The sequence below is a fragment of the Chamaea fasciata genome, unplaced genomic scaffold (assembly GCF_029207755.1).
Source record: "Chamaea fasciata isolate MVZ Bird 193981 ecotype frontalis unplaced genomic scaffold, bChaFas1.0.hap1 SCAF_23, whole genome shotgun sequence".
Classification (NCBI taxonomy): Eukaryota; Metazoa; Chordata; class Aves; order Passeriformes; family Sylviidae; genus Chamaea; species Chamaea fasciata.
Window position 1 is genome coordinate 5,730,734 of NW_027094108.1, and position 25,570 is coordinate 5,756,303.

Sequence of the window (25,570 nt, forward strand, 5' to 3'; positions counted from 1 at the left end):
AGAACAAAGGGTTGTTGTTCAGGAAACAACTCCAGAATTGCTGTCCTGGCCCCACAACCTCCAGGATGGGGCAGTGGGATGCTGCCAGCCAGGGGTCTCAGCTGTGTCTGTGTCTGGTTCCTGCAGGTCCCCGGAGCTGCCACGGCTGCTCTTCCTTCCTGGCTGTGCCCTTGTTTGGGTTGGGGTGTCAGTGTTTGCTGCCTTCACACTTGAGCATCCCCACGGACTCGCCTTTCCCCAGCTCTGGCTGTGTTTGATTTTGGTGTATTTAAAAATTCTTTTTCTTCCCTCCTTTCTGTCTCCTGGCAGTCAGTTTTTTCATTGATACATCCTTTCGCAACTGTCTGCATCTTAGAGCTGCTAATTCGCTGCTGCCAACTTCCCCTGGGTTTAATTTATACAATATGTTTATTTTTACTGCAATTTTTTTCCTTTTATTCCAAGCCAAGATAATTTTGAACTCAAGACGCCTTCTTTTATGATCGCAGATTTATGAGATTTTGGCAAAGCCGCCATAAGCCGTAATTACTCTTCATTGTTTTTGTTTACATTTCCCCCCCGATCAATTTTTGCTAATAATGCCTTTCAACTTGTGGAAATTGCCCTTTTTCCACCTCCGGGTGTGTTTCTTTTTTGATGCATGCAAAAATCCCTTCCCACAGCCGTGGAACAGGATTAGGGCTGGCTGTCTGTACCTGTTCCAGTGCTCATCCTCTGCTCGTGGTGAGCTTTGCTCACATCCATTTTTCTGTGAAGGAAATGAGGCTCCACCAGCCTTGGGGTCTCCAGGGGCCCATCCCAGTGGCAGCCTGGACCCCAGGATGTTTTCTCCTCCAGCTCCAGGAGCCACACAGACACATCTGAGACCTCTGGCTGGCAGCTTCTCACCCTGCCCCATCCTGGAGCAAGGGCTGAGAGGTTGTGGGGCCAGGACAGCAGTTCTGGAATTCATGAGCTGCTTGTCCAGGCTGGCCTGCAGAGCTGTAGGTGCATCCCAGAGTGGACATTCCCCACTCCTGTGCCAGTCCCTGATCTCCCAGCTCCTTGCTGCAGCCCCTGCAGGGGATGGCAGAGGGGCTTCTCTCTCCTGGTCGTCCCACAGCCCATCTCCTGCCTGCTCCAGGGCTGCTGCTTTTCCAGTGGGAGGCAGCTGCTTGGTGGACAGCACATGGATGGATGGATGGATGGATGGATGGATGGATGGAGAGATGGATGAATGGGAGGGATGCAGCACATCCCTTGCCCAAGCAGGACCACCAGCACAGTGGCACCCACCAGTAGAGCATCCCTCAGTTTAACCCACCTCTTTTGAGCGGGAATGAGTGTGTAAGGGGGGAGGAGGGAGGCCCTGTCCATGTCGAGGTGTTGAAGATGGGATTTTCCCAAGGAAGGAAACATTTGCCTCTCACTAAAAATTCCCACCACGCACAGCTGCTGCCTCCTCTGCTGCATGGCTTTATCTGCTGTGGTGGGGTTGGAGGGGATGCAGGATTTGCATCCCTGGAGATGGAAAAGGATGGCAGTGAGGAGATGCTTTGGTCTTGGGAGGGACTGGAGGGAAGCCAAGCTCCTTGAAGGAGTTTTGGGCTTTCCTGCATCCGTCCTGAGGAGAAGCTTCCTCCAGCCAGGAGTCTGAGCTGAAGCCCCCCTGCTGCCCAGAGGATCCCTGCCATGCTTGACAAAAACAAGGCAGCAGCTCCTCCCAAGCCATTCCTGCTTGGAACTGCCAACCAGAAGCACATTTCCAGCTTGTCAGTAAGAGCAGGCAAAAGTAGGAGTGTCAGGTAGATCCACAGAGCCAGCGTGTGTGATGGAGAGCATCCTAGCTCACCCTGTGCTCAGGTTTGTGGGGGATGCACAAGGGGCCTGGCTCTGCATGGCACCTGCCAGAGGAGCAGGAGCATCAGGCTCTGGAGTGTGGGTGCCCAGGTTAAGGTGGCACAAACCCAGAGGTGTTTGGTATTTGCTGTTTGCTGGGGGATCCCTGGTGCAGGTGTAGCCTAGTAGCACTGCCTGTCCCTGCCTGTCCCTGCCTGTCCCTGCGCTGCCATCACCTCCCCACAGCCACGCTGAGCTCTGACATGCACTTCCTGCTGGGGGAGGCTGGAGTGAGGGGTACCTGGAGCTGCTGGGTGGGCTGCAGGCTCTGCCTGGGGGGACAGCAGTGCTGGCAGCAGCTTTGGCCATCCCTCTGCTCTGGGATCCCTGCTGCTGCTCTGCGGAGACCTGCTCACAGAGGGAGTTGCCCAGGTCAAGCTGAGAGGCTTGGCTGCACCAGAGACTCATGCTGCTCTTCAGTTCTTCTTCCCTGGCCCCTGGTCCTGCTTGTCCCCACTGGTGCCTCAGGGTGGCCCAGGCGGGCTGTGGGGGACAGCTGTGTGTCACTGCAGGGCAGTGGGGCTTCTGCTGCAGCTTTGGCTGCTTGGAGATAACATCTTCCCTGTAAATGCTATTACCCTGTGTGTGTTCAGGCCGGGGAGGCAGGGGGGTCACCATCTGTGTTTTCCAATAAAAGCAAATTAAAATTGAAGCCCATTAAGGATACTCAGTTGGGGTTCTGAGCAGGACTCTGGAGCCTGCTGGGAACGAGTTGCTTGCAGCCTGTGCCACCAAGCAGGGTGACAAAACCTCATTTAGTGCCAGCGGTGCTGGGAGGTGGCACTGGCTGTGCTCAGTGTCCCCAGTGTGACTGGGGGTGGCCGCAAGGGGGGGAGGGACGGAGCTGGCCACAAAGCCATGCCCTGGGCTTGTGTCACCTCTCCTGGTCCCCTCCATGCTCTCACACCAGGTGATGGGCAGGGGTCAGTGAGGAGAGGGAGATGTTGTCCGGGAGCCAAGGGTGTGCTCCTCACCCAGCGATGCTCTCCAGGCTTCCTGCTGCATGCCAGGTCTCCTTGAGGTCACCTGTGCCTGGGGACACAGGACAGGGGGCTGGGAGTACAGGAGGGTGGCTGTGGGTGTCACAGGGGACTGGGCAGTGCTGCCCTGCACCCTGGGCATTACACCCTGTGCCAGTGGCTGCAGGGCACGGTGGTGGGAGGAGGTTATTATGGGATACAGCAGCTTTTCCCAGGAGCTGCATGTGGCACCTGCCCCTGCACACCAGTGGCAGTGGCTCTGTGTTTGGGCAGCAGAGGTGACACCAGTGTCTATCCCCCGTGGCTGTGCCATGCTCAGCTGGACCAGGGCAGTGCATGGTGGAGGCTGATGGTTCCTTTGGGGCTGGGGCACCTCTAGAAGGAGCCTCTGGGCATGGGAGTCCGACCCCTGTGTCCATCCCCAAGAGAGGAAGAGAGACCTGGAGGCTCTCAGGAGGGACATGGCCCTGTTCCATCCTCTTGGAAAAAGCTTTAGTGGGGAATTTAGTCTGTGCTGGGCCCGGATGAGACTGGATGCAACAGTTACCCCGGGTAACCTCCCTCAGGGTATCTCACAGCCTGTGGGGTCAGTGCCACCACGGAGAGCCATCAGCAGTGACAGTAGCAGTGGCTGTTAAACGCCTGCATCTGTGTCTCCTGTGTGTGGCTCCTGCATTCCCAGCAGCAGCAGGAGGGCCTCTGCTCGCTGCCATTTGGCATCTGCGTTGTCTCTTCCCAGCAGCCTGCCCTGGCCTCAACTCAGACCACCTACAAGTCCCAGCTCCTTTTCGGGACAGATGCTGCCAGTGGGTCCCTGGTGCTGCCGGAGCAGCTTCCCAGAGAGCTCTGCTGGGGTTATCCTGATTCTGCTGCCCTCTGGAGCAGCTGGTGTGGGGAAACTGGGACAGGCAGGAGGCATCTGCAGCCATGAGTGGGATAATGCGGCAGCCGGGTGGAGAGTGGTCCTGCCTCACATCCAGCCTCACCTGCTTCTTCACAGGGGCCGAGAGATCACAAAATCACAATTCCATGCTGACACCTGGAGCTCTCATTCTCCTGCCAGCCAGGCAGGTGGGAGGGACAGTCCTGGATGGGCTCAGGGTCAGCTGAGTGCTTGGGAAGCAGGACACGTGCTGGGGTGACCTGCAGGACCCCATGGGCTGTTGGGTTTGGCTTCTGCTTGTTTTGAGCTTCCCAGCAGTGGAGCAGTCAGCACCCTGCAGGGCAGTGCTTGCACAGCCAGGCCTTCACAGGGAGAGGAGGAGCTGGGAAGAGGCTCTGGAAGCTGCTGGATTTGGGCTGTGAGTGTGCTCAGCCCTGGCTCCTGCCTCACCCATTACCATGGTCCTCCCCATGGCCAGGTGCAGCTCTGCTCCAAGCCCAGCTTTCTGTATTTTCTGGTAAAGGCTGGGAGCCAAAGGCCAGTGGTTTCTTTCTGCACAGCAACACCAGCCCTGGGTTTGGTCTCCTGAGGATGGACCAGACAAGGTGTGGGTAATCAGAGTAAGGGAGGGATTTTGGTGGGAAGGGGAAAGCATAGCCCAGCTCATGGAATTTCCCTCATGGAAATGCAGGGGGGGTTCACCTGGGACTGCTGAAATGCCGTGCCAAGGGCAGGGCCTTGGGACCATCCCCTTGTTTGACACCAGTCCTGACCCCGAGTGTCACAAGCAGCTGAGCACCACCCCGTGAGAGTGACCCAGCAGGTTCTGCTGAGCCCCACCAGCTTCCATCCCCTGCTCCCCTGCTGGCTCTGGGGCTGGCTCCTGTCTCACGGGGATTGCCGGAGCCGTGACTGATGTCCTGGGGAACTGAGGAGCCAGGAAGGCTCCATGACTCCCCCGAAGTGAACACATCTTTCCCCGGCCAGTGCTGTGTGGTATCTCTGGGGGCAGCGCTCCCTGCTCCATGGACTATCAGCCTGCATCCCGCTTGGCAGGTCAGAGGCACTCTGTGTGCTGGAGATGATGGACATCATCCTAATCCTGAGGTCTCTGAGTCTGGCTGGACCTAATTTTTCAGGGAAAGGCACTGAACGAGCAGGTACCTCAGTGCTGGGGTCACAGCACTGTGACCTCGGGGTGGCCTTTGGGGCGTGCTGGGGTCCCCATCCCAGCTCAGTCAGCCTCCTCTTTTCCCTCCCTATCAATCACTCTCCCTCTTGGAGTTTAAGTGGATCCCTGAGAGCAGTATCCCGAGTCTCCCGTCGCCGCGGGCTCACAATGCAGCGAGCTGTTCCCGCGCCAGCGGCTCGGCCGGGGGGGGGGATTTGGTTTCAGCTTGTTCCGCTGGCCCCCGGCCAGGCAAAGCAAAGCTCAGGGCTGCAGGGAAGGGCCACTGGCTTTGCTCAGCCCCTCTCAGCTCTCGCTGGCAAAAATATCATAATCAGGCTCCAGTAATGCACGGGAGGCAGAGAGGGGCCTTTCAGCTTGGGGAAGGGTAAAGGAGATCTGCAGCCAGGGCTCCTCGGGCGGGGACAGACGGGTTTCTCATCAGCCACCCCCCTGCCCCGGGATGTGGTGGCTGTGCCTGAGGCCAGGATGGGTCCGTGGCTCCAGGAGCACGTGTTCCTGCGTGGAGGAGTTCATCCTGACCTGTGGTGTCTCCAGTGCAGATCCTGGTCTTGCTCCACCTGCGTGGGCTCTGACGTTGTGTGTCCCTCCAGCTTGGAGCTGATGAGGTGTTTTAGGTGGGCTGCCAGGTCATGTAAGGGACGTGGTGACAAGGAGTGGTCTCTCACTGTCTCTGCCTTAGGATGACTTTTCCCCTGACCTATCAGAGCAGGCTGGTAGCTTCTTGCCTGCTTTGCACATCCAGCACTGGCTGTAGCTCAAGGGTCCACGAGAAGCTTGCCCCCTGTGTTGATAATACTGGAGCAGGATTAAAATCCTGGCAAGTGTCCTACCCTGAGAGAGGAGCTGGCGTGAGGAGTGAAAGGGGAAGGGAAAAAGTTGTGGGTGGAAAAATGAGGGTGGAGGCTCCAGCTATCTGTGGGGCTATTTATTTGTCCAGCTGTTTCTTTATCTGGATGAGCTTGGAGCCTGTGAATGTGAAGCATTTGCCAGGACTTCTGAGAAACTCAGGTCCAGATGCTCTAAATTGGTCTGAACTGGCAAAACTCCATGGAAGTTATTTTTCCGGACGGAGAGGAGTGTGTCTGCAGCCTGCACAGCTCCTCTATTAATCTGTTTCACCTCCAGCCTCTGCTGCTGTCCCTTGGTCCTGCCACTCCCCATGCCCACTCCTGCCACCAGCAGATCCCAGATTTGTCCTCCCCTCCCAGTTCTGTCCACCACTCTCATTCCTGATCTGGCCAGATGGGAAAAGCTGCTGCAGCTGAGAACCCCACACTCATCTCACTTGTGGCTGAGCAGCAAGAAGACCCAATGGAAGCACAGGACCCCCCACCCAGGTATTGTCACAGCAGGTCCTCTGCCTGACGCTGCCTTGGCGTGGCTTGGAGCATCTGGAAGTGGTGGGCTGGGGGTGATGGTGTGCCTGGAGATGTCCCTCCAGAGCCACGGCGTGCCCTCAGAGCAGGCAGCAGTGCTGGGGACAGGCAGGAAGCTGCTCGGAGAAAACATCTCCGGAGTGATTAGGACGGGCCGTGGTGTGTGAGTGTCCCGTGGGGAGCAGCGCGGTTCCCGGTGGGAAGCGGGCCAGAGTTGCGTCTGCTGGTTTTGGAGCAGCTGCAGATTTATTTATAATGCCGTGGGCAGCATGTGAAGCTGCAGATAAACACGCAGGAGGGGAGAACAGAAACAACAACACTGAGGAGACGCTGCTGTGCAGGGAGTGCTGCGCTGAGCTGCAGCTATCGCAGCCGCCAGAGGTGGGCCAGGGGCCAGGCTCCCACCCCTGCCAGGGCTTTGCTGCATGTCCTGGGTGCCACGGGCATCACTGTGGGGCTGCCAAGGCATCAGCCCCTCACCCTGTTACCTGGAGCTGCCAAACCAGCAGGGGTAGCACCGTGAGGGTGGCTGTGACAGTGAGTGAGGTGGCCAAGGTGGTGGTCAGGGCTTTAAGTTGGGCTTGGGGTTGTCCATTGATGCCTTGGGAAGGCTGACCTGAAACACAGACTGGACAGAGCTAGAGAGTGAAGTAGGGATTTATTGAAAGGCCTTTAAGGGTACACCTTGGGCAGGACAGGGCCTGACCAGGGCTACGAGTTGTCCTCGGTCTTCAGCAGGAAAAGGATTTGTTTTGTGTCCCTGCTCTGTGCAGAGCTGAGTGACACTGAATGTGAGCCCCGAGCTGCACCCCTGGGCAGGACAGAATCTGAAAAATGTGAAAGCTAAAACTTAAGGCATCACCATCCTGGAACTGGTCTGTGTTTTTTGTCCCCAGCACAGGAGCTGGTCCTGTTGTGTGCTGCACGGGGCAGCCCCAGGTAGGACCAGGGAAGCTGCTGGGGGAGGTGTGGCCGTGACAGCCCACCACGGGTCACCGTGGGCACAGAAGTGGCAGGGACAGAGGGCAGCCGGGAGGAAATTGCAGGTGGAGGGGCTGCCTGAGGAGGATGGTGGGTTCCCATGCCTTGGGGCTTACCACACTTCGTGTGGAGCTCGTACCTGTGGCAGAACTTTGTCCAAATGATGTCCCTGGGCCTGGAGTCTCCTGTCACTCAGAAGTGTCCATGAGTACCTGGAACAGGTTGCCCAGGGAGGTTGCCCAGACTCCCCATCCCTGGCAGTGTCCGAGGCCAGGCTGGGTGGGGCTTGGAGCAACCTGGGGTAGTGGAAGGTGTCCCTGCCCATGGCAGGGGGTGGAATGAGATGAGCTTTAAAGTCCCTTTCAAACCAAATTCCTCTGGGATTCTGTGATTCATCGAAGATCCTCAAAGAGCAGCTGATGTCATTGCAAAGCCTCTCTTGGTGATTTTTGAGCAGTCTTGGGATTTCAGAGAGGTCCCAGCTGACTGGAAGTTGGCAAACGTTGTCCTAATTTCCAAGAAGAGCAAGAAGGAGGACCCTGGAAACTCCAGGCCTGTCAGTCTCACTTCACTGCCTGGTAAAATCAAAGGAGAGCATTATTCTGAGAAGTACTGAAAACCACCTGGAGGACAATGTAGTCATTGGTCACGGCCAGCATGGCTTCATGAGGGGAAACCCTGCTTATGAAACCTGATTTCCTTCTGTGACAGGGTAAACCCACCTGGCTGATCAAGGGAAGCCAGGAGATGGAATCTTTTTTGATTTCAGCAAAGCTTTTGATACTGTCTCTGACTGGATCCTTCTGGACACACTGTCCAGCCCCCAGCTGGACAAACACATCACATAGTGGGTGAGAAACTGGCTGACAGGTCAGGCACAACGGGGAAGGCTCTGGAGGGAAAGTTGTATGAGGAGTGGCTGAGGTCACTTGGTGTGTTCAGCCTGGAGGAGACTGGAAGGAGACCTCACTGTGCTCCTCAACATCCTCCTGAAGGGCAGCAGAGGAGCAGGTACCAATCTCTTCACTCTGGTGAGCAGTGATAGGACTTGAGGAAATGTCTGCAGCTAAGTTAGAGGAGGCTTAGGCTGGATATTAGGAAAAGGTTTTTCACCCAGAGGTTGGTTGGGCACTGGACAGGCTCCCCAGGGCAGCGGTCACGAGCCTGTCTGAGTTCAAGGAGCATTTCAGCAATGCTCTGTGCTCTCAGGCACAGGCTGCGCTGTTGGGGTTTCCTGTGCAGGGCCAGGAATGGGACTCCATGATCCCTGTGGGTCCCTTCCAGGTCAGCCTATTCCATGATTCTGTAATTCGAGGTTGGATGGAGCCTGGAGCAACCTGGGACAGTGGAAGGAGTCCCTGCCCATGGCAGGGGATGGAATGAGATGAGCTTTAAGGTCCCTCCCAACCCAAAGCATTCTGTGGTTCTGCAATTCTGATTCACATCCACTTGTGCTGACCCTGCAGGGTCACTGTGCTTCACGCTGGCTTCACAGTCATTCCCAGTTTTCTATAGTTCAGGCACTCTCTGCTCAGTGTGACCCCATCTCCAAAAGGACTTCAGCTGGGCAGCAGCTTGGTGCAAAAACTGCCCCAAAGGGGGCACACTGGAGTGTTAGAGCTGTGTGCCATGGGGACCACAGCCCTGGGACCCCCTGCACAATGAAGGGTGACAAACAGGAGCCTCAAAGACAGGAACCTGGTTTAGGGAGGAAGAAGAAGGAAGCTGAGCTAATTTAGCTGTCTTGGAGATGGATCATTTGCCACCCGTGAGCGCCACAAGAGGGAAAGGTTTTGGACTGCAGAGTCTTTGTAGAAGGAAAAGGAAATCCAATAGCTGGCAGCTGAATGGTGTAAATCCAGACTAAAATTATTGGAATATCTGGTGTTTTTTTATGGGAAGATAATTTGCAATTGGAAAAACTTGCTTAAAACCTGCAAATTTCTTCTCCTCTTTGTCTCTTATCCATTCCAGGCCAGCCAGAATGGATGCAGAACTCCAAGGGGATCCTTCAGCTGAGGATAAGGAGGTGGGGGCAGTGGTGTACTGAGCACGGCATTTCCACTGCACCGAGTTTTCATTAAGTAAAAGGCATTTAAAAATGCAAAATGCTTCAAAATACGAAGTTTATTTGGGGAATTATTTGTAATGACTTAGAATATATCTTCTTTTCCATTTTAGTCACTGCTGTTAATGTACTTACTATGCACCACTGTCATTGATAGTTAAGATAAAGTAACAAATTCAGGGGGTTTTTAAAGCTTCTTGCTAGCACTGGGTGAAAAATGTTGTTTTCCTTTCAGATCAAACGCCACTGGTGTTTTAATGAAAAAGGCAGATCCTCTGATAAAGTAAACACTATTATTGACCCATGTAAACAAATATTCAGTTTAAAAAGAAATTTCGTAAATCTGACCCACAGCATTTCGGGATTAGCTGTTTTCCAGAACTCTTCCTAGTGAGAAAAACTGAAAAAGAACTATTTTTTTGCTTTTTTTACTCTTGGAATAAAACCAAATTTCGAAATCCTGGTTTCCTGTGAGCTGGAAACCGCTGGCTCGAACCGGGAGTAATGAACAAGCCACAGTCTGAGGAGGATTTACTGCCAGGGGTAGGTGCAGGGAGCACAGCGCTGCCCAGGCACTTTTTGGGGTGCCAGTGGGGAAGGGGAGGTCACAGGGTTAGAGTTGTCACCTCTGCATCCAAGCCTGGCTCTTCAGGGATGGATCTGCTCGAGGCTGAGCTTTTCTTCCTTTGTTTTTGCTCAGTGGAGTGAAAGTGGAGAAGGTGGAGATGCTCTTGGGGGGTTCTGGGCTGAACGCTTGCTTTTCTGGTGGGGAGAAGGACAGCAGAGGGTCATGGTTACATCCAGTGATTCTCCATTTCCGTTCTGGGACTACTCTTGGCAGTGTCCAAGGCCAGGTTGGACGGGGCTTGAAGCAACCTGGGATAGTGAAAGGTGTCCCTGCCCATGGCAGGAGGGTGGGGCTGGATGGTTTTGAAGGTCCTTCCAAACCCCAGCCATTGTGGGACTCTAAATGTGTATGGGATGGACACTTCCCAGCATCCCTGCAAGTGAAGTTGGCATCCCCAGGCCACGTGCTGAAATCAGGGGCAGTTTCATGTTGTCCCTGCAGAGCAGAGAGACAGAATTTCCTCTCTGGGCATCACCATGGTCTCAGCTCAGAGTCACTGGCCGCATGCTGCCCTGTCCATCGCACTCTCCTCGTGTCCAGCCTCGGTGTTTTGAGGCCTTTGGGCAGAATTTCTGAACTGCATTTCCTAAACCTGGGAATATTGTCCTCTTTTCTTAAACTGTCGGCCTTGGGTGTGGTGCAGAAAAATCCCCGTATTGCAGTGAGCTGCAGACCTGGAGGACAGAGAGTTACCCAGACTGTGGAAACCATTCATGGAAGTGTCAAAAAAAAGACTTTCGAGCACTCCCTGGGAGGTGTTAAAGAAGTGTGTAGATGTGGTGCTTAGAACCATGGTTTAGTGCTGAACATGGCAGTGGACTTGACCGTATTAGATGGTTTTTCCAACCATGATTCCATGATTCCGGGTGTCTGTCCCATTTATTTCTGATGGGGCTGGCTGGCACGTTCACCTGCTGACGTTGGCCCAGGTGTTGGGGTAGCATAACCTAAACACCTCTCCTTGTGCCATCAGTGGAGTTAAACCAGCCCACGGCTATTTGGGATGAAAAGAATTCCAAGGTTGGAGGCATCATGAGCTGCAGTGAGGATGAGGAGGCTTTGCTGCTGCATGGCTTAGGAGGACTTGTCTGTGCTGGTTGGTGGTAGCACCACCTGACCTATTTCAACCCAAATCATCTGGAAAACCAGCTTTAACAGTGGTTTAATTTTTTAGTACTTTTAAGTCCTAAAAGTGTCGTTCCTTCCTACATTCTGCTGCTTCTCTGAGGATTCTCCCTACTGTGCAAAGTGCTGAGAAAAAAAATACCCTGCTTTTGGCAAAGGAAACTAGAAGGTGGTGGAGGATCCCTGCTCAGACTGCTCCTCATGTGCAAGGGTAGAACTGGGCTGGGGGTACCTGGACTTGGGATTGAGAGGAGGAAAATCCAGCTTGGCTGGTGGGTGGAAGAGTCCCCATTCATAGCAGGAGGCATTGCCTGTGCCGGGCACCTTGAGGTCCCACCTCAAATCCTGGGGTCAGTTTTGGGCCCCTGATGAAAATTAAGACATTGAGGGGCTGGAGCATATCCAGAGAAGGAAATGGAGCTGGAGAAGGGTCTGGAGCACCAGGAGTGGCTGCGGGAGCTGGGAAAGGGGCTCAGCCTGGAGAAAAAGAGGATTGGAAGGATCTTCTGGCTCTGCACAACTCCCTGACAGGAGAGGGCAGCCAGGTGGGGGCCAGGCTCTGCTCCCAAGGAGCAAGAGACAGGACAAGAGGAAACAGCCTCAAGCTGTGCCAGGGGAGGTTTAGATTAGATATTCCTTCCCTATTCCTATATTCCCTATTCCTTCCCTAACACCTATTCCTGGATAGGGAAAATTCCTTCATGGGAAGGGTGGCCAGGCATTGGACCAGAGCAGTGGTGGAGTCACCATCCCTGGAGATGTTCAGAAAATGTGTGGATGTGGCACTTGTGAACATGGTTTAACGATGAACATGGTTGTGGTGCTGGGCTGATGGTTGCACTTGATGATCCTGGAGGTCATTTCCAACCTGAACATTCTGTGATTCCGTGATTCTGCACGGGGCCCAGGCAGCAGTTGGGTGGAGGGACCAACACCTGGGTCCCCAGTGGAGATGTGGCCAAAAGGCTCAGTGTGGGATGGGCTCCAGCCCAGGGCTAGCTCCTCTCCACCTTTTTCCCTGTCTCCATCCTCAGTCCTTTCATCAGCATCCAGTGACTCCTTGTCTCCCCTTCCTTCCACAGAGACACTGATGGACTCCACAACGGCGACAGCAGAGCTGGGCTGGACAGTGCATCCTCCATCAGGGGTAAGGCACCACCTTTGGGGGCCTGGAGCTGCTCTGGGGTCTCTTCTGCACGTCAATGTGGCAGGCTTGGCCCAGCGAAAGTCAGGCACTGATGCAAAGTGCCTTGGTCATGTGGGAAAAGCACAAAAGGAGGTGATAGTTGGGGTTTCCAGTAGTTTTCTAGGAGATGATACCCCCCAAAAACCCCAGTGTTGGTGGGATGTAATTCCCACCCCACACAGTCAAACCAGTGTGGTGCTAGAGGAATCATGCTCTCCACAGAGCTGGCCTGCAGCCACCTAAAAATGAGGAGAGCAAGAAACAACATGCCAAGGCCACCCTCGTTTGTCCACAGTGTCTCACTTGTCTTTTCTTTTGCCTGTCACTTGTAGCAGGGTGAGGGCATTAGGCTCTGGTCCTGAAAGGACTGTCCAGCATCCCTGGCATCCCACGGGGAGATGTTTGCTGGCTCAACAGAACTCTCTGCTTTACCAGGGCCAGGTGGACCCTGAGACACATCTAAAGACCACCCTGAAGAAGTTCCTTTAAAGAAGAGCTTGGGCAAGGCTTCATCATCATCAGGTTCACCCCCCAGAGGGTGCTGGCACTGCCCAGGCTCCCCAGGGAATGGGCACAGCCCTGAGGCTGCCAGAGCTCCAGGAGAGTTTGGACAGCACTGTCAGGGATGCCCAGGGTGGGATTGTTGGGTCAGGGTCAGGAACTGGACTCAGTGATCCCTGTGGGCCCCTTCCAACTCAGAACATTCTGTGATTTCTGCACCCATCTGCTCACGGGACAAAACCAGAGTGGAGCCACCTCTGTGTCCCACGTGGGGCATCCAGGTGCTTCAGAGCATCCTGCCCACCTCTGCTGCGGTGACCAGCAGCAGCCACAGACCCCCAGACCTGCTCCTTTGCACTTGGGTGGCCCAGTCCAGCCTGGCCAAGCCTGGGGATGCCTCCCATGCCCGTGCATGGCAGCGGTGGCTCAGGCTCCGTCCTGCCTTCCATCCACCCTCCGCAGGGGCTGGATGAAGATGTCTCCGTGGCCCTCACCCCCCGGGCTGACAGCATGCCCCCAATCCGAGCCGACTTGGCAGAAGAGAAGAAAAGAACCGGCCAAGAAAAGCCCGGTGTGGGGAGAATGAAGGGAGCAGGAGCGGCGTGGCTGCGCTGGGCGCTGCCGGCCGGGCCCATCACCATGATAAAGGGCAGAGCTGCCCCAGCCCCGCCGGTGCCCGCCGAGGGGGATGACGGGCACACAATGACGGGGAGCAGAGGTCAAGTCTTTTTCTCTCCTGGCCCAGCCTTTCTTGTTTGCCGTGTTTCCATATGTGAAGCACGCCCTGCTCCCGCTCCCCAGCCCGGCCGTAATGAGGCCGGGGCCTGCTGGAAGCCGTCTCCCTGGGTTATTGTGCTGCTGCCTCCTTTTGAGCTCCCGGCATGTTAATTAGAGAGCCCGGAGAAAGGGAGAGGCTTCTAATTAAGCGTCGGGGAAGCGCAGGGGCTGGCGCACGGGGTTGATTTTGTCTCTCCCATCTGGGAAAAGGGAAGTGTGGAGCCAGCCGCTGGCCGTGGCAGGGATGGGGGAGGATGCTGGGGGATCCCAGCCCGGCCCCCAGGGTGCTCCCAGGTCCCTCATCAGGGTGGACATGCTCGTCTGGACAGTGCAGTGCGGTGCCAGTGGTTGGTGGGATCACCTCCTGCCTCCACCTCTGGGCAGGGCCCTCAGGGGGGATGTGGCACGCAGTGCTCTGCTCTGTGCTCATCGCAGGTGACAATTCTGCAGCGCCTTCATGGCCTCATATCCATGGGCAGGACAAGGCAGTGCACCCCACTCAGACGTGACTGGCCACGTTGGGTGCAGCCAGCATCACCTGGAAGACAGAAGCTGCTCTGTGCTCCTTTTTGGGGATTATTAAAGACCCCAAAGCCCAGAGTTGCTTTATGTCTGGCTCTGAAGCTCTTGTGCCATTCACAGATGTCCCCAAGCCCTGGAGCAGCATCTCCTGGTCATCCCAACCCTCATTCCACCGTGTGCTGCTCCTGCCTGACCGAGGCTGAGCTCTCTGGGCTCGTGTCCTTACCCTCCTTGGGGGCTGGGCAGGTGTGGGTGGGGGGTCCCTTGGTCTTGGTGGCTGCCAAGGTGGGTGTCTGGAGTGCTCCGGGTGAGGGAGAGCCATGTCAGAGGCAGGGCAAGACAAGGAACTGCTTCTGCATGCCTTGTCCTTGATTCCCTCACCCCCCTCCCAACCAGTGCCCTGAAAAGCAGGGAGATCCTGCAATTTTCCACTAACGCACCAAATTTATTTCTGGAAAACAAAGCAAATGCTCCGGCTGTGTTTTGCGAGGATGCTCTTCTCGTCCCCCAGCCCTGGCAGCAGATTTACAGCCACTGCCAATCTGAAGTGGTTGGAGCTGTTGGGGATCTTCCCTGACAGCCTTCTGTTGGGCTGTGAGCCTTGATGTGCGAGGAGCAATCTGTCTCCCATCTCCTGAGCCTCCCTCTCCAGTCCTGGGTGCCCTTGTGAGCCCATTTACAACCTGAGGGGCTGGGGGTGCTCTGCTCCTGCAGGATTTTCCCTGGATTTGGTGCTGGCACTGGTGCTGGATCTGGGCTGTGCTGCTGCCCTGCCCTGGGTGTTGTGATCCTGCATCCAGGGCAGGGTTGTGCTTGGGGTGTAACATCCATAGGAAACAGCTCGGCTTCCACTTGAGCAGGTTTATGGACAAATTCAGAAGGAGCAGTTCCAGCTGGCAGGGACTGTGTCACACGCCAGCAGGACTCTGGTCCCTGCTGCCAGCGTCACCAGGGTACCCTGGGTGGGGATGGGACTGCAGGGAGATGCTCTGCACTCTGGCAGGGGCTGATGCTCTGTGAGCTGAGGGTTTTTCTCCCACAAAGACCTTTCCGTGCTGGTGCTCCTCACAGAGGAGCAGTGGCCAGTTACAGACTGCAGCTCATGTCCTGCATCCCCCACTCAGAAGCAGCCCCAGCCTACACAGAATGGAGACAACAAGTGCTGGATGATTTGAGGAAAAAACAGCCTGGGAAAAAGGCAAAGAGCTGGAGAAGGCCAGGAGATGTCACAGCAGCCCTGAGCTTTGTGAGGACCAAAGGGGACAGCTGAGACTGTGTCAAGGGGGTTTAGACTGGGTATTAGGAAAAGGTTCTTCCCCCAGAGGGTGCTGGGCACTGCCCAGGCTCCCCAGGGAATGGGCACGGCCCCGAAGCTGCCAGAGCTCCAGGAGTGTTTGGACACCACTCTCAAGCACAGGGGGGTATTGTTGGGGTGATTGTGCAGGGCCAGGAAGTTGACTTGATGATCCTTGTGGGTCCCTTCCAGCTCAGGATATTCTCTTCTGTAATTCTACGGAGCTTCCTCCAGAGCTGGCAGAGTCAGTCAGCTGGGGGGAGCTGGGCAGAGCTTCCCATGGGGAAATCTGTCAGCTCTGAGCTGTCTTGCTGGGAAGGATGTTGCTGTCACAGCACAGCTCACAGGCATGTCTGCATCCCACAGATCCAGTTCAGGACAGCTGGGGCTGGGAGGACCTGAGCACCTGCTGGAGGAACCCCAAAGCATTTGACCTTTGAGGGGGCAGGGATAAGGGCTCCAGTGGGACCTACCCAGCACCTCCCTTTTTGGGAGCCCAGCAGGATTGGCCAGGGTCCCATCCTGTCCCTGGGAAGAGGCACTGGCTGCAGCCAGCCAGGGGGTTTTATGGCTTATGGGGAAGCAGGTCCTGTCTGCTGTGTCTGTGACCACAGTGGCACTGGTGGGAATCCCTGTGCAAGAGGCACCATGTTCCTTTGCCAGAGGCACCGTGGCCATGGGCACAGCCCCTACTGAAACCGTTTCTGCAGAGCAGTGGCCTTGCTGTCCCACCAGCTGCAGAGAGGCTTGGCCATGAATCCAGGCGTGGTGCTGGTGGCAGTGAGGTGGCCCTGAGGGACCCCTTTGTCCCCACGGTGTGGAGCCTGCCTGGGGCACGGTGTGGGTCCAGCCCTGCCCGAGCAGGTCCAGGGCACCTGCAGGGGGGTGCCGGGGTGAGGTGCTGGGCACTCTGGGACAGCCTGAGGGATGGGGTGGGCACAGAGAGGGGCAGCCGGTGCTGACAGAGCCTGCTTGGCACACGGTGGGGATGGGAAGAGGTGAGGAGGGTGGGGAGCAGTGCAGCCCCCTGACTGTCTGTGTCCTGCCCGCAGTGGGAAGAGGTGAGTGGGTACGATGAGAACATGAACACCATCCGCACCTACCAGGTGTGCAACGTCTTTGAGTCCAGCCAGAACAACTGGCTCAGGACCAAGTACATCCGGAGGAGAGGAGCACACCGCATCCACGTGGAGATGAAATTCTCTGTGCGGGACTGCAGCAGCATCCCCAATGTGCCAGGCTCCTGTAAGGAGACTTTTAACCTGTACTATTTCGAGTCGGACTTTGACTCGGCCACCAAGACTTTTCCGAACTGGATGGAGAATCCGTGGATGAAGGTGGACACCATTGCTGCCGACGAGAGCTTCTCCCAGGTGGACTTAGGTGGGCGGGTGATGAAGATCAACACCGAGGTGCGCAGTTTTGGGCCCGTCTCCAAGAATGGTTTCTACCTGGCCTTCCAGGACTACGGGGGCTGCATGTCCCTGATCGCCGTCCGCGTCTTCTACCGCAAATGTCCCCGCGTCATCCAGAACGGGGCCGTCTTCCAGGAAACGCTGTCGGGAGCAGAGAGCACCTCGCTGGTGGCAGCCAGGGGCACGTGCATTGCCAACGCTGAGGAGGTGGACGTGCCCATCAAGCTGTACTGCAACGGGGACGGCGAGTGGCTGGTGCCCATCGGCCGCTGCATGTGCCGGGCCGGGTACGAGTCGGTGGAGAACGGCACCGTCTGCAGAGGTAACCACGGGGCTCACCTCTGCTGCTGGGGGCACTTGGGATTTGCATCTGGGAGCTGCATGAACCACCTGGGAGGGACCTCTTTGGGCACGTGTGGAGGCTGACTCCTTTCCCAGCTCCTCACTCCCTGCCCTAGGCTCGTTGTTGCAGAGGCTGTGTGTGACCTCCGGGTCCCCAGAGCCACTGGGTTCAGGGCTGGCACGTGTTGCTGGTGCACGCTCTCCAGTTTTTTGGAGGCACACACGTATGGTGCATGTCACCAGCCTGCAGTCGCCTCCCAAAATACTGGGGCTGTTACGCTGTTGGTTTTGCTGTGTGCTTTGGCGTGGGCTGAATCTCTTCTTGGATGAGGGGAGTGGGAATGCAGGGCCTCAAAAGGGCCAGTGGGAGGGAGCGAGTTGTCTACAGTGGGACATGGTCATGGCCTGTTCAGAGCTACCTGACCCCTGTGCTCCTCAACAGCCAGAGGTTTCCTGCCCTGTAAATGTTCCGCCTCTGGAGATGTTCTCCTGCCTCTGGAGATGTTCTCCTGCCCCTGCAGATGTTCAGAGCAGACTCAGTGAGTGTCTGCTGAGCTCAGCTGAGCACCATGAAGCCAGTGTGGTCCCAGGCCAGGCAGAGGCTCAGCACCCGCTCCCTGAGCTGATGTCTGTGCTCCTGTCCAGTCGTACATGGGCTCGGGAAGGTTGAGAAAGAAGCTTCTGGGGTTGCTGGGAGGGAGGTGGGGGACCCCAGAGCTGTGTGATGGACACCTGCAGCTGTGCCATGCATGGAGCAAACCACAGAGTTGGGCAAACAGGATCTTTTTCCCCCTGTCCTGGCTGAACATCCAAATCCTTCTGCGGTTCCAGTCACATCAGCACACTCCAAGCAGAGCCAGGGCTTCTGAGATCAATTATAGATATGTCTGTGGCCACTGCAGAGCCAAGGGAGGGGCTGTGTCTCCTCCCTTCTGGCTGTGAAGGGGTGGCTGAGTAGAACCAAGCACGGGGAAGGTGCTGGTAGTGGGAGACAGACACGCTGGAGAGCAGAATGGACAATGTGATTGTGCTCAGCAGGGACTGCAGGGCTGTATGGTCCCCTTGGAGAGGGCTCCATGTCTGCTGCTGGTGGCTGGGCTGCTCGTGCACCAAAATCCAGGTCCTGGTGTGCTGTGGGGATCATTTAATATCCATGATTTCAGCTACTCCTCACTTAGCCACTGAATGCTTCTTCCCACCGAGCTCGGGCAGATCAAGTGTCTTCCAGCCTTGGCAGGGATGGGGATGGGGACAGCGAGGAAGTACTGCTGGAAGCTGAGCCCGGCTAATCCCTGCCTCGAAGGGCAGACGGGGCTTTTACAACTCCCAAGTGAAGCAGCCGTGGCAACACCAGAAAGCCCCAATGATTCATGGCGGCTTTTCCGTCTCAGGCTGTTTTTAACCCGAGCAGAGCCAGCCCTGCGCAGTGCTTTGCTCTGATGCAGCCGGGGTTTCTTGGGGAGAAGAAACCAAAGGGCAGTGCCCTGGCACGGCCCGGGGCTCCCGGGGCCCGTCCTGCAGAGCCCTGTCCCCGCAGGGCTGGAGGGGAGCACAACAGGGGCGAGCGGGCCGAGGGGGGAGCGAGAAGGAGGGAGAGGCCGGTCCCCTCTTTGTCTGGGCAGCAGCAGGATTTTGGGAGGTCCGGTACCTCGGCAGCTGTTTCTGCAGCCGGTGCTGGCGAGCGCCGGCCCCGCGCTCCCCGCCCTCGTTAATCACGCGGTGGCCGGCAGCCCATCGTCTCCATGGGGCAGCTGGCTCCGGGGCTGCCTCCCTTTCCCTTTTCCCTTTTCCCTTTTCCCTTTTCCCTTTTCCCTTTTCCCCTTTCCCTTCCATTTCCCCTTCCCCTCCCCTTTCACCTTCCTCTTCTCCTTCCCTTCCCCTTCCTATCCCCATCTTCCCCTCTCCTTTTCTTTCCCTTCCCTCTTTGCCCTTGCCTTCCCCGTTCCTTCTTTCCCTTCCCCTTCTCCTGTGGGGTGGAATCAAGGCTGGACTGTGCCAAACTGGGACACCCCCTCCATTTTTCCCTGGCAGCCCCAAGAAGAGGAGTGGGGACTGGGAGGAGAGCCAGACACAGAGTTGGCAGGACAGCCACGGCATCCCCATCCTCTCGCAGCCCTCCCAGTGAGCCCCACAAAGGGCCGGGAAGGGGCTGGTGGCCCCAGCTCTGCTCGGGAAGGACCTGCGGGATGTTCCCTGCATCCCTGCCCTCCTCCCGCCGGGTCCCTGCCCCTGCTCCCCGCCGAGGCAGCGGCAGAGCCGCCTGGTTAGGAGGGAGGACTCCCTCCTACATGTGGCTGGCAGGTTTGCTCGTGTTTCCAGGGGTGGGAGGGAATCTGGGCCCCTCTCCAGAAGCAAAACAAAAGCAAATCCGAGCTGGCTTTCGGGGTGAAGTTCTCTCACACGCTCAGGCGCACAAACAGGACGTGGCAGGGAGCGTGGGGGGGCCGTGGTCCTGCCCCACCGAGGGGTCCAGGTGGAGAAGGGCATCCCAAGGAATGGACAATCCTTCTGTGCAGCTGGAAGGAGTTGCTCATTTTCTCTGCTGGGCTTTTCATCTGGCTAATAGCGCTTCAGCCCGCTCGCGGCAGCGTGCACAAGGGATATTTATGGAGGAAGTTCATGCATCTAACAGCTTAAGCTCTTCTAAGCTCGCAACCCCAGCACAAAAGGATTTGGGGGCAGTTAACAATTCTGTGTGGTTAAGAGATTTTCATTTGGCTGGGCCTGGCCGGCTGCTCCCGCCGGGCGCTGCGAGGGGCTGCCTGCCCGCTCCTCACCGGCGAGGGGCTCCACACCCACCGCGTCCTCCCTGCTTCACCTTCTGCTCCCTGCCTGCGTCTTTTCTCTCCATCTCCCTGTTCTTTGTCTGCGCCTCCCCCCTCCCCTCCCCTCCCCGTCCCTCCCATGCAGCACATGAGCGTTTCTCCCTCTGCCTCCCGTATCCATTGGCTCCGCTCAGCCTCGGCGTAGGCAGAGCCATTGTGCTGCCTGGGCAGAGGATGGACGCTGCCTGTGCCTGCTCAGGGACAGCAGCTGATGGCTGCTGCTCCCAGCGGTTCAGCCCTTCATCCCTCCTGCAGCTCCTCTCCATCACGGCAGGGAATCCCCGGTGTTCTCTTTGTTGTGCTCGTAAGGCACCGAGCGTCGGGAGTCCTGGTCGTGCTGGAGTGACGAGGGGTGGGTTTGCCCTGCAGAAGGTGGTGGTGACACACTCTGGCTGTCAGAGACATCTGGTGTCATCCCTTGGGGTCACAGGCCTTTCTGAGGAGGAGGAGAGCTGGTGACCTAATGGGAAGAAGAGAAACCAGGTCAGATTCAGGCTGGCAGCTGTCTTCTCCTTGGCTCTCTTCTCTGTTCTCTGCCCCTCTGCTTCACTTCTGTGAGACCCTCCTGCAGTGCTGCCTCCAGCTCTGGGGTCCCCAACATCAGAAGGATGTGGAGCTGCTGGAGTGGGTCCAGAGGAGGCCACAGAGATGTTCTGAGGACAAGAGCCCCTCTGCTCTGCAGCCAGGCTGGGAGAGCTGGGGGTGTTCATCTGGAGAGGAGAAGGCTCCAGGGAGAGCTCAGGGCCCCTGCCAGGGCCTAAAGGGGCTCCAGGAGAGCTGGAGAGGGACTGGGGACAAAGGATGGAGGGACAGGACACAGGGAATGGCTTCCCACTGCCAGAGGGCAGGGATGGATGGGAGGTTGGGAAGGAATTCCTGGCTGGGAGGGTGGGGAAGTCCTGGCACAGGGTGCCCAGAGCAGCTGTGGCTGCCCCTGGATCCCTGGCAGTGTCCAAGGCCAGGCTGGATGGGTCTTGGAGCAGCCTGGGACAGTGGAAGGTGTCCCTGCCCATGGCAGGGGGTGGCACTAGATGACCTTTACGATCCCTTCCAACCCAAACCATTCTGTGATTTTATGATTTTGCAGCTCAAGACAGAGCTGGGTCTCCCCTGAGGGGAGCCCCAGGGCTCAGCAGGGTCCCCTCCCCTGCCATGACTTTGATGTCCAGACCTGCCACCACCCCACCATGTACGGGGGACACGGGCTCAGGCGTGACAAGCACGTGTGACAACCCCTGAGCCATCCCTCCAGCACAGAGGGTGGGAAGCAGCCAAGCTGTCCTTGGGATTTGGAGGGGGCCAAGTATGTGCTGAGGGCTGAGAGCAGCTTCCCAATGTGCCGGAGCAGGGCCTGTCCGAGCTGTCTCACACTCACAGCCCACAAGGATGTGATGTTTTCCTGATAAGAGGCTATTTATGGCTCTGTGCCTGTTTGGGGTCTGGGCCTCCTCTGATAGTGCTGGACCCAGCCAATAAATTGTAAGGCTCGAGGGGTAATCGAGTTCTTCCAGGAAGCATTCCTGGTTGAACTGGAGCAGATACAGCCAATTGTTCTGGAAATGTTTCTAGAGGCAGAGAACTGCCTGTTAAATGCTTCCAGAGGTTGTCCGTGCCTCCCTACTCTACTGTGCCTGGCTCCCACCTCGGAGAACTTCATCCATCCCCACACCTCCGTGCTCCCTGTGCCTGTTTAAGGATAATCTTTGGCCCCTGGTCCTCTGGTAAGGTTTCCAGCAACTTTTTTGGCTCGTCCCAGCCCTTGGCACTGCTTTATCCTTTCCCTTGGCAGATCCAGTTCCCCACATCCAGGCTGCTCATGGCAATCAGCTGCGTGCCAGAGGGGATGCTGAGATTCCCTCTGCTACATCCCCCCCTTTGTACAGTGCTTTTGGCAGTGGCATTTCTCTGTGTGCTTTTGAAGGATCCTCATCCTTCCTTGTGGGACTGGGAGAACTGGGGCTGTGTCCTTGTCCCTGTAGGTGTGATTTGACACATTTGTACTGGAATGCACGTTCCTTGTGCCCAGCTCCCCAGGGCATCAGGATTGTATCAGGATCCCATCGTTCTCAGCGTTTACCACACCACAGCTTCCATGTCAACAGCTCACTTTATTGGGAACACTTTGGGCTTTCTCCTGGGTCATTGATAAAAACGTTAAACAGCCCAGAAGCACGAACCACATTTGTTGGCTGCAGCAGGAGCAGCCGGGCTCAGATCTGTGGCCGCACCGCGCTCCGCCTGCCAAGTTTTAATTCATCGAGGATGTCCCACAGTGTCGGTGGAGCCACTGATTTCAGAACCAAAATAGCCCCTGTGTCAGCCAGGGAAAGGCTCTGCAGAGGTTTGGGTGTGTGGCATTAATGCCATTACCCCCCCCAGTCAATCTTGTAATTGCATCAAAAACCCGTACAAGGCTAATTTGCCCTAATCTGTTTTCCCTAAGTGCACACAGGTTGGCACCACTATCCCTACCTTCCTTTAATCCCTAGCTGACCCAGTCCTGGAGCTGTCACAGCCTTATTTGACTGGTACTGACATTGGAAATCCTAAAATAGCCACCACTGCCTCATTTAGCAAATAGCTTTTTTTCCTCCATCTCTGAAACACCCTGTTGCCTCACGGCGTGTGGAAAGGGAGCATTGAGTGTGGCCCAGCCCATCAGCCCTTCTCCCTACAGCCCCTGAGCTAGGGGCTGCCCTGACAGTCTGATTTAGCCATGTTGAACTTTAGTGGCTGCTATTTAACATCTTGAGTTACTGCTGGAATGGAAAGTATTCCACCATCATCCTCGAAGATGATTACATCACCTGGCTCCTTCCCAAGTACAAAACAGGAATTTGTCTGCCTTTTCTACAGCCTTGTTGACAATTTGAATGCTCCCAGCCGGCCGGGGCTCGGTGGCATTGTTGGATACTGCTTTTGGGGCTTCTCCCTCTCCTCCCTCTCTGTCTGGGAGGCAAGAATACAGAGTCTTTCTTTCCATGGCTTTGATTCTTCTTGCTGACCTCTCCATGTTGTGAATCCAATTAGGGCTGTGGTGGAGGCTGCAGCTGCTCACTGGGAGCCACTCCACACCTGCCTGGTGCTTGTCCCCTGCACATTCCTGTTGGAGTTTGGCCTTTGGGAGGTTGGAATGGGACCCGGGGGAGCTTGGCAGAGCAAGGGGGTGTCAGACAGGGGGCTGAGGTATTGATTTCCTGGCGGTGTGAAGCCCCAGGAGATGCTGATCTCACAGGGAGGGTCACAGATGATCCAGGAGTGGGGCAAGAGATGTGCCAGCAGAGGAGGGAGATGGACCACTCACTCTGGAACAGGAAATGCAGCTTCTGAGGAGCTGCACCTTCTTGGGAAACAACGGGAATGAGAATTCCTCTCTCATTTTGCTTTCAAGACAAGGAATGGACTGAGACCTTCCACAGAAGTATTTTCTCTACTGAGGAAGGGAGGAGATGAGGTTTTCCAGGATGTGAGAGTGGATTTTGAGCAGCAGGAGGTTGCAGAGTTCTCCCAGCCCTGCTGTGATGGTCTAGGGAAGAACTCAGCAGGATGCACGAGGTGGCATTTGAGCAGCGCATGGGAGCCCAGAGGGGAACACCATCTTCTCATTTATCAGTGTGGGCAGGTCCCCAATCCCTTGGGTTGGAGGAAAGGATGGAGCTCTCAGGTCCAGCAGAACCCAGCAGTAGTTTCCTGATGGAAATGATGGCAGTTCCTCAGATTAAACGTGGTGGGGTTTTGCATTGCCTCTGTCTGCCACAGCTGCTGCTTCCCAGCCCCTTCATCCCTCTGCTCAAGGTCTCACCATGGTTTGGCTTGGAAGGGATCCTGAAGATCACAGAGAGCTGCAGGGATGGTCTCTGCCCCTCTTCCCACTCTGGGACAGGCTGCTCCCCCCATCCCACTGTGCTGAGATCAGCGAGGAGATGTGGGGAGGTGGGTGAAAGCAGAGCTGGGGATGGTGACCCCTCTGTCCCTCTGGGGCACAGGGACACTCAGGAACTTTCCTGGAGCTGATGTGTACCCGGGAGAAAATCTCCCCCTGGCTTATTTTTACATGATGAAACAGCATTTTGGATCAAACACCACATTCCTGGTGCTGCTACACCCATGTGAGCAGGGAATAGCAGCTCTGGCAGCATCCTGTGCCAGCACCAGTGGGAGAGCAGCGTTTATTCCTCTCTCCTTCATTGGCCTCCCCTTCCCCCTCGCCCCCCTTTTATTTTTTTTTTTTTTCTGAGAAAAGTGGTAAACATTAATAGGAGCTGGAATGAATAGCTGGGATTCAGGCCCAGGATTCCAGGATTTTAACTCATTATTGCCATAAAATGAAGGCAATGTGGTTTTTTTGCCATTAGTTTTTTCCTTTGATTGGAAGCGCTCAGAGATCTTGAGGGGGGAAGGAGGATTTTTCCTTGAATTCCTCACAGTGCTGGATTTTTATGGGGCAAGAGGAGAACATTTTTCCTCGTGTGTAACTTGAGGAAAATTGGAGAAAATACTGCTTTTGAGGATTTTTTTTTCTTTTTCATTTGAAATTTTTTCGGCAGGTTGGGCCAAAGCCAAGAGATTGTGTTGTACATTTAATTTTGGGAAATACCCTCCAACATTCTCTGCGCTGATTTAGAGTTTTTCTGATGTCAGATGAGTCAGATGTGCTCAGTAGGATCACAGCTCTTTGATTTTAGCCACACAAGGTAAAAACCTTACAGGGAATTTAATCTATAAGCCATGATTAGCTTAATTAGCTCCAGGGAAACTCGTTATTGTTCCCCATATGCCTTAGAAACATAATCTGTCACTGGGAAGTGTACAGAAAAGTCCCCATAAAGGTTGGGAAATGGAATCAAAGTGTTCATAGCTCACACAATGGCTCTGTTAACACACACACCAAACTTCAAACGAGGTTTAATTAGGTTGGGCCAAGGAAAATGCACTTTTACTGTCACGTTTTGAAGGAGACCTTAAGTTTGGTGACTGTGATGCCCAGTCCTTGTGGGGGTGGTTGGAACTTTAACACCTCCTGCCTCCCCCTCCAGAGCCTTCCCCATTCCTGAGGACCTTCTTTGGATGCTCCCCAAGAGCTTGATCAGAAGAGGCTCTGAACCACCTCCTTGACTTCTCTGGGTTTTCCTCCCCTGGGGCAGCAGCCCCCTGCCCATCTACCTTGGATGCTTTTGCTGGAGTCCAGGTAGTGGGGAAACTGCAGTGCCAGAGAAACTGGAGATTTGCAGGATGGCAAGTCTTGAAGACTGGAAAATGGGGAACAGGGAATAGCATGAGCAGGAAAGGAGAAGTCACTGGGTCTGGAAAGCAGCCTGGGAGAGAGAGAGGCAGGAAAAGGTTGTGGTCAGAGCTGGAGCCAGCAGCTCTGTGTGTTGGCACCCAGAAGGGGACCTGTGTGAACACATTGTGACAACCTGTGAAGCCTTTCCAGGTTTCTGCAGCAAGATCTTCAAAAACTGAGATATCTTCCTCTCCTCAGCATGTTGAAATGACACCTGCTAAGGTGTTGGCATCTTCATGGAGTCCTTGGAGGTAACCCAGGGATTTTGGCTTTGCTCCTTGTGTCAGAAACCTGAGAGACCTGAGCAGAAACT

At 55.8% G+C, this 25,570-nt stretch overlaps 1 protein-coding gene across 2 annotated transcripts in view; it reads left to right on the forward strand.

The window, feature by feature from the left end:
* Positions 1-25,570, forward strand: part of EPHB2 (EPH receptor B2) — a 127,462-nt gene that overhangs the window by 27,025 nt on the left and 74,867 nt on the right. For both annotated transcript variants that reach the window (XM_066203155.1, XM_066203158.1), the window contains exons 2-3: positions 12,194-12,258; positions 16,444-17,128. In XM_066203155.1, coding sequence (XP_066059252.1) covers positions 12,194-12,258; positions 16,444-17,128 — 750 coding nt within the window. The remainder of the gene's footprint in view (positions 1-12,193; positions 12,259-16,443; positions 17,129-25,570) is intronic.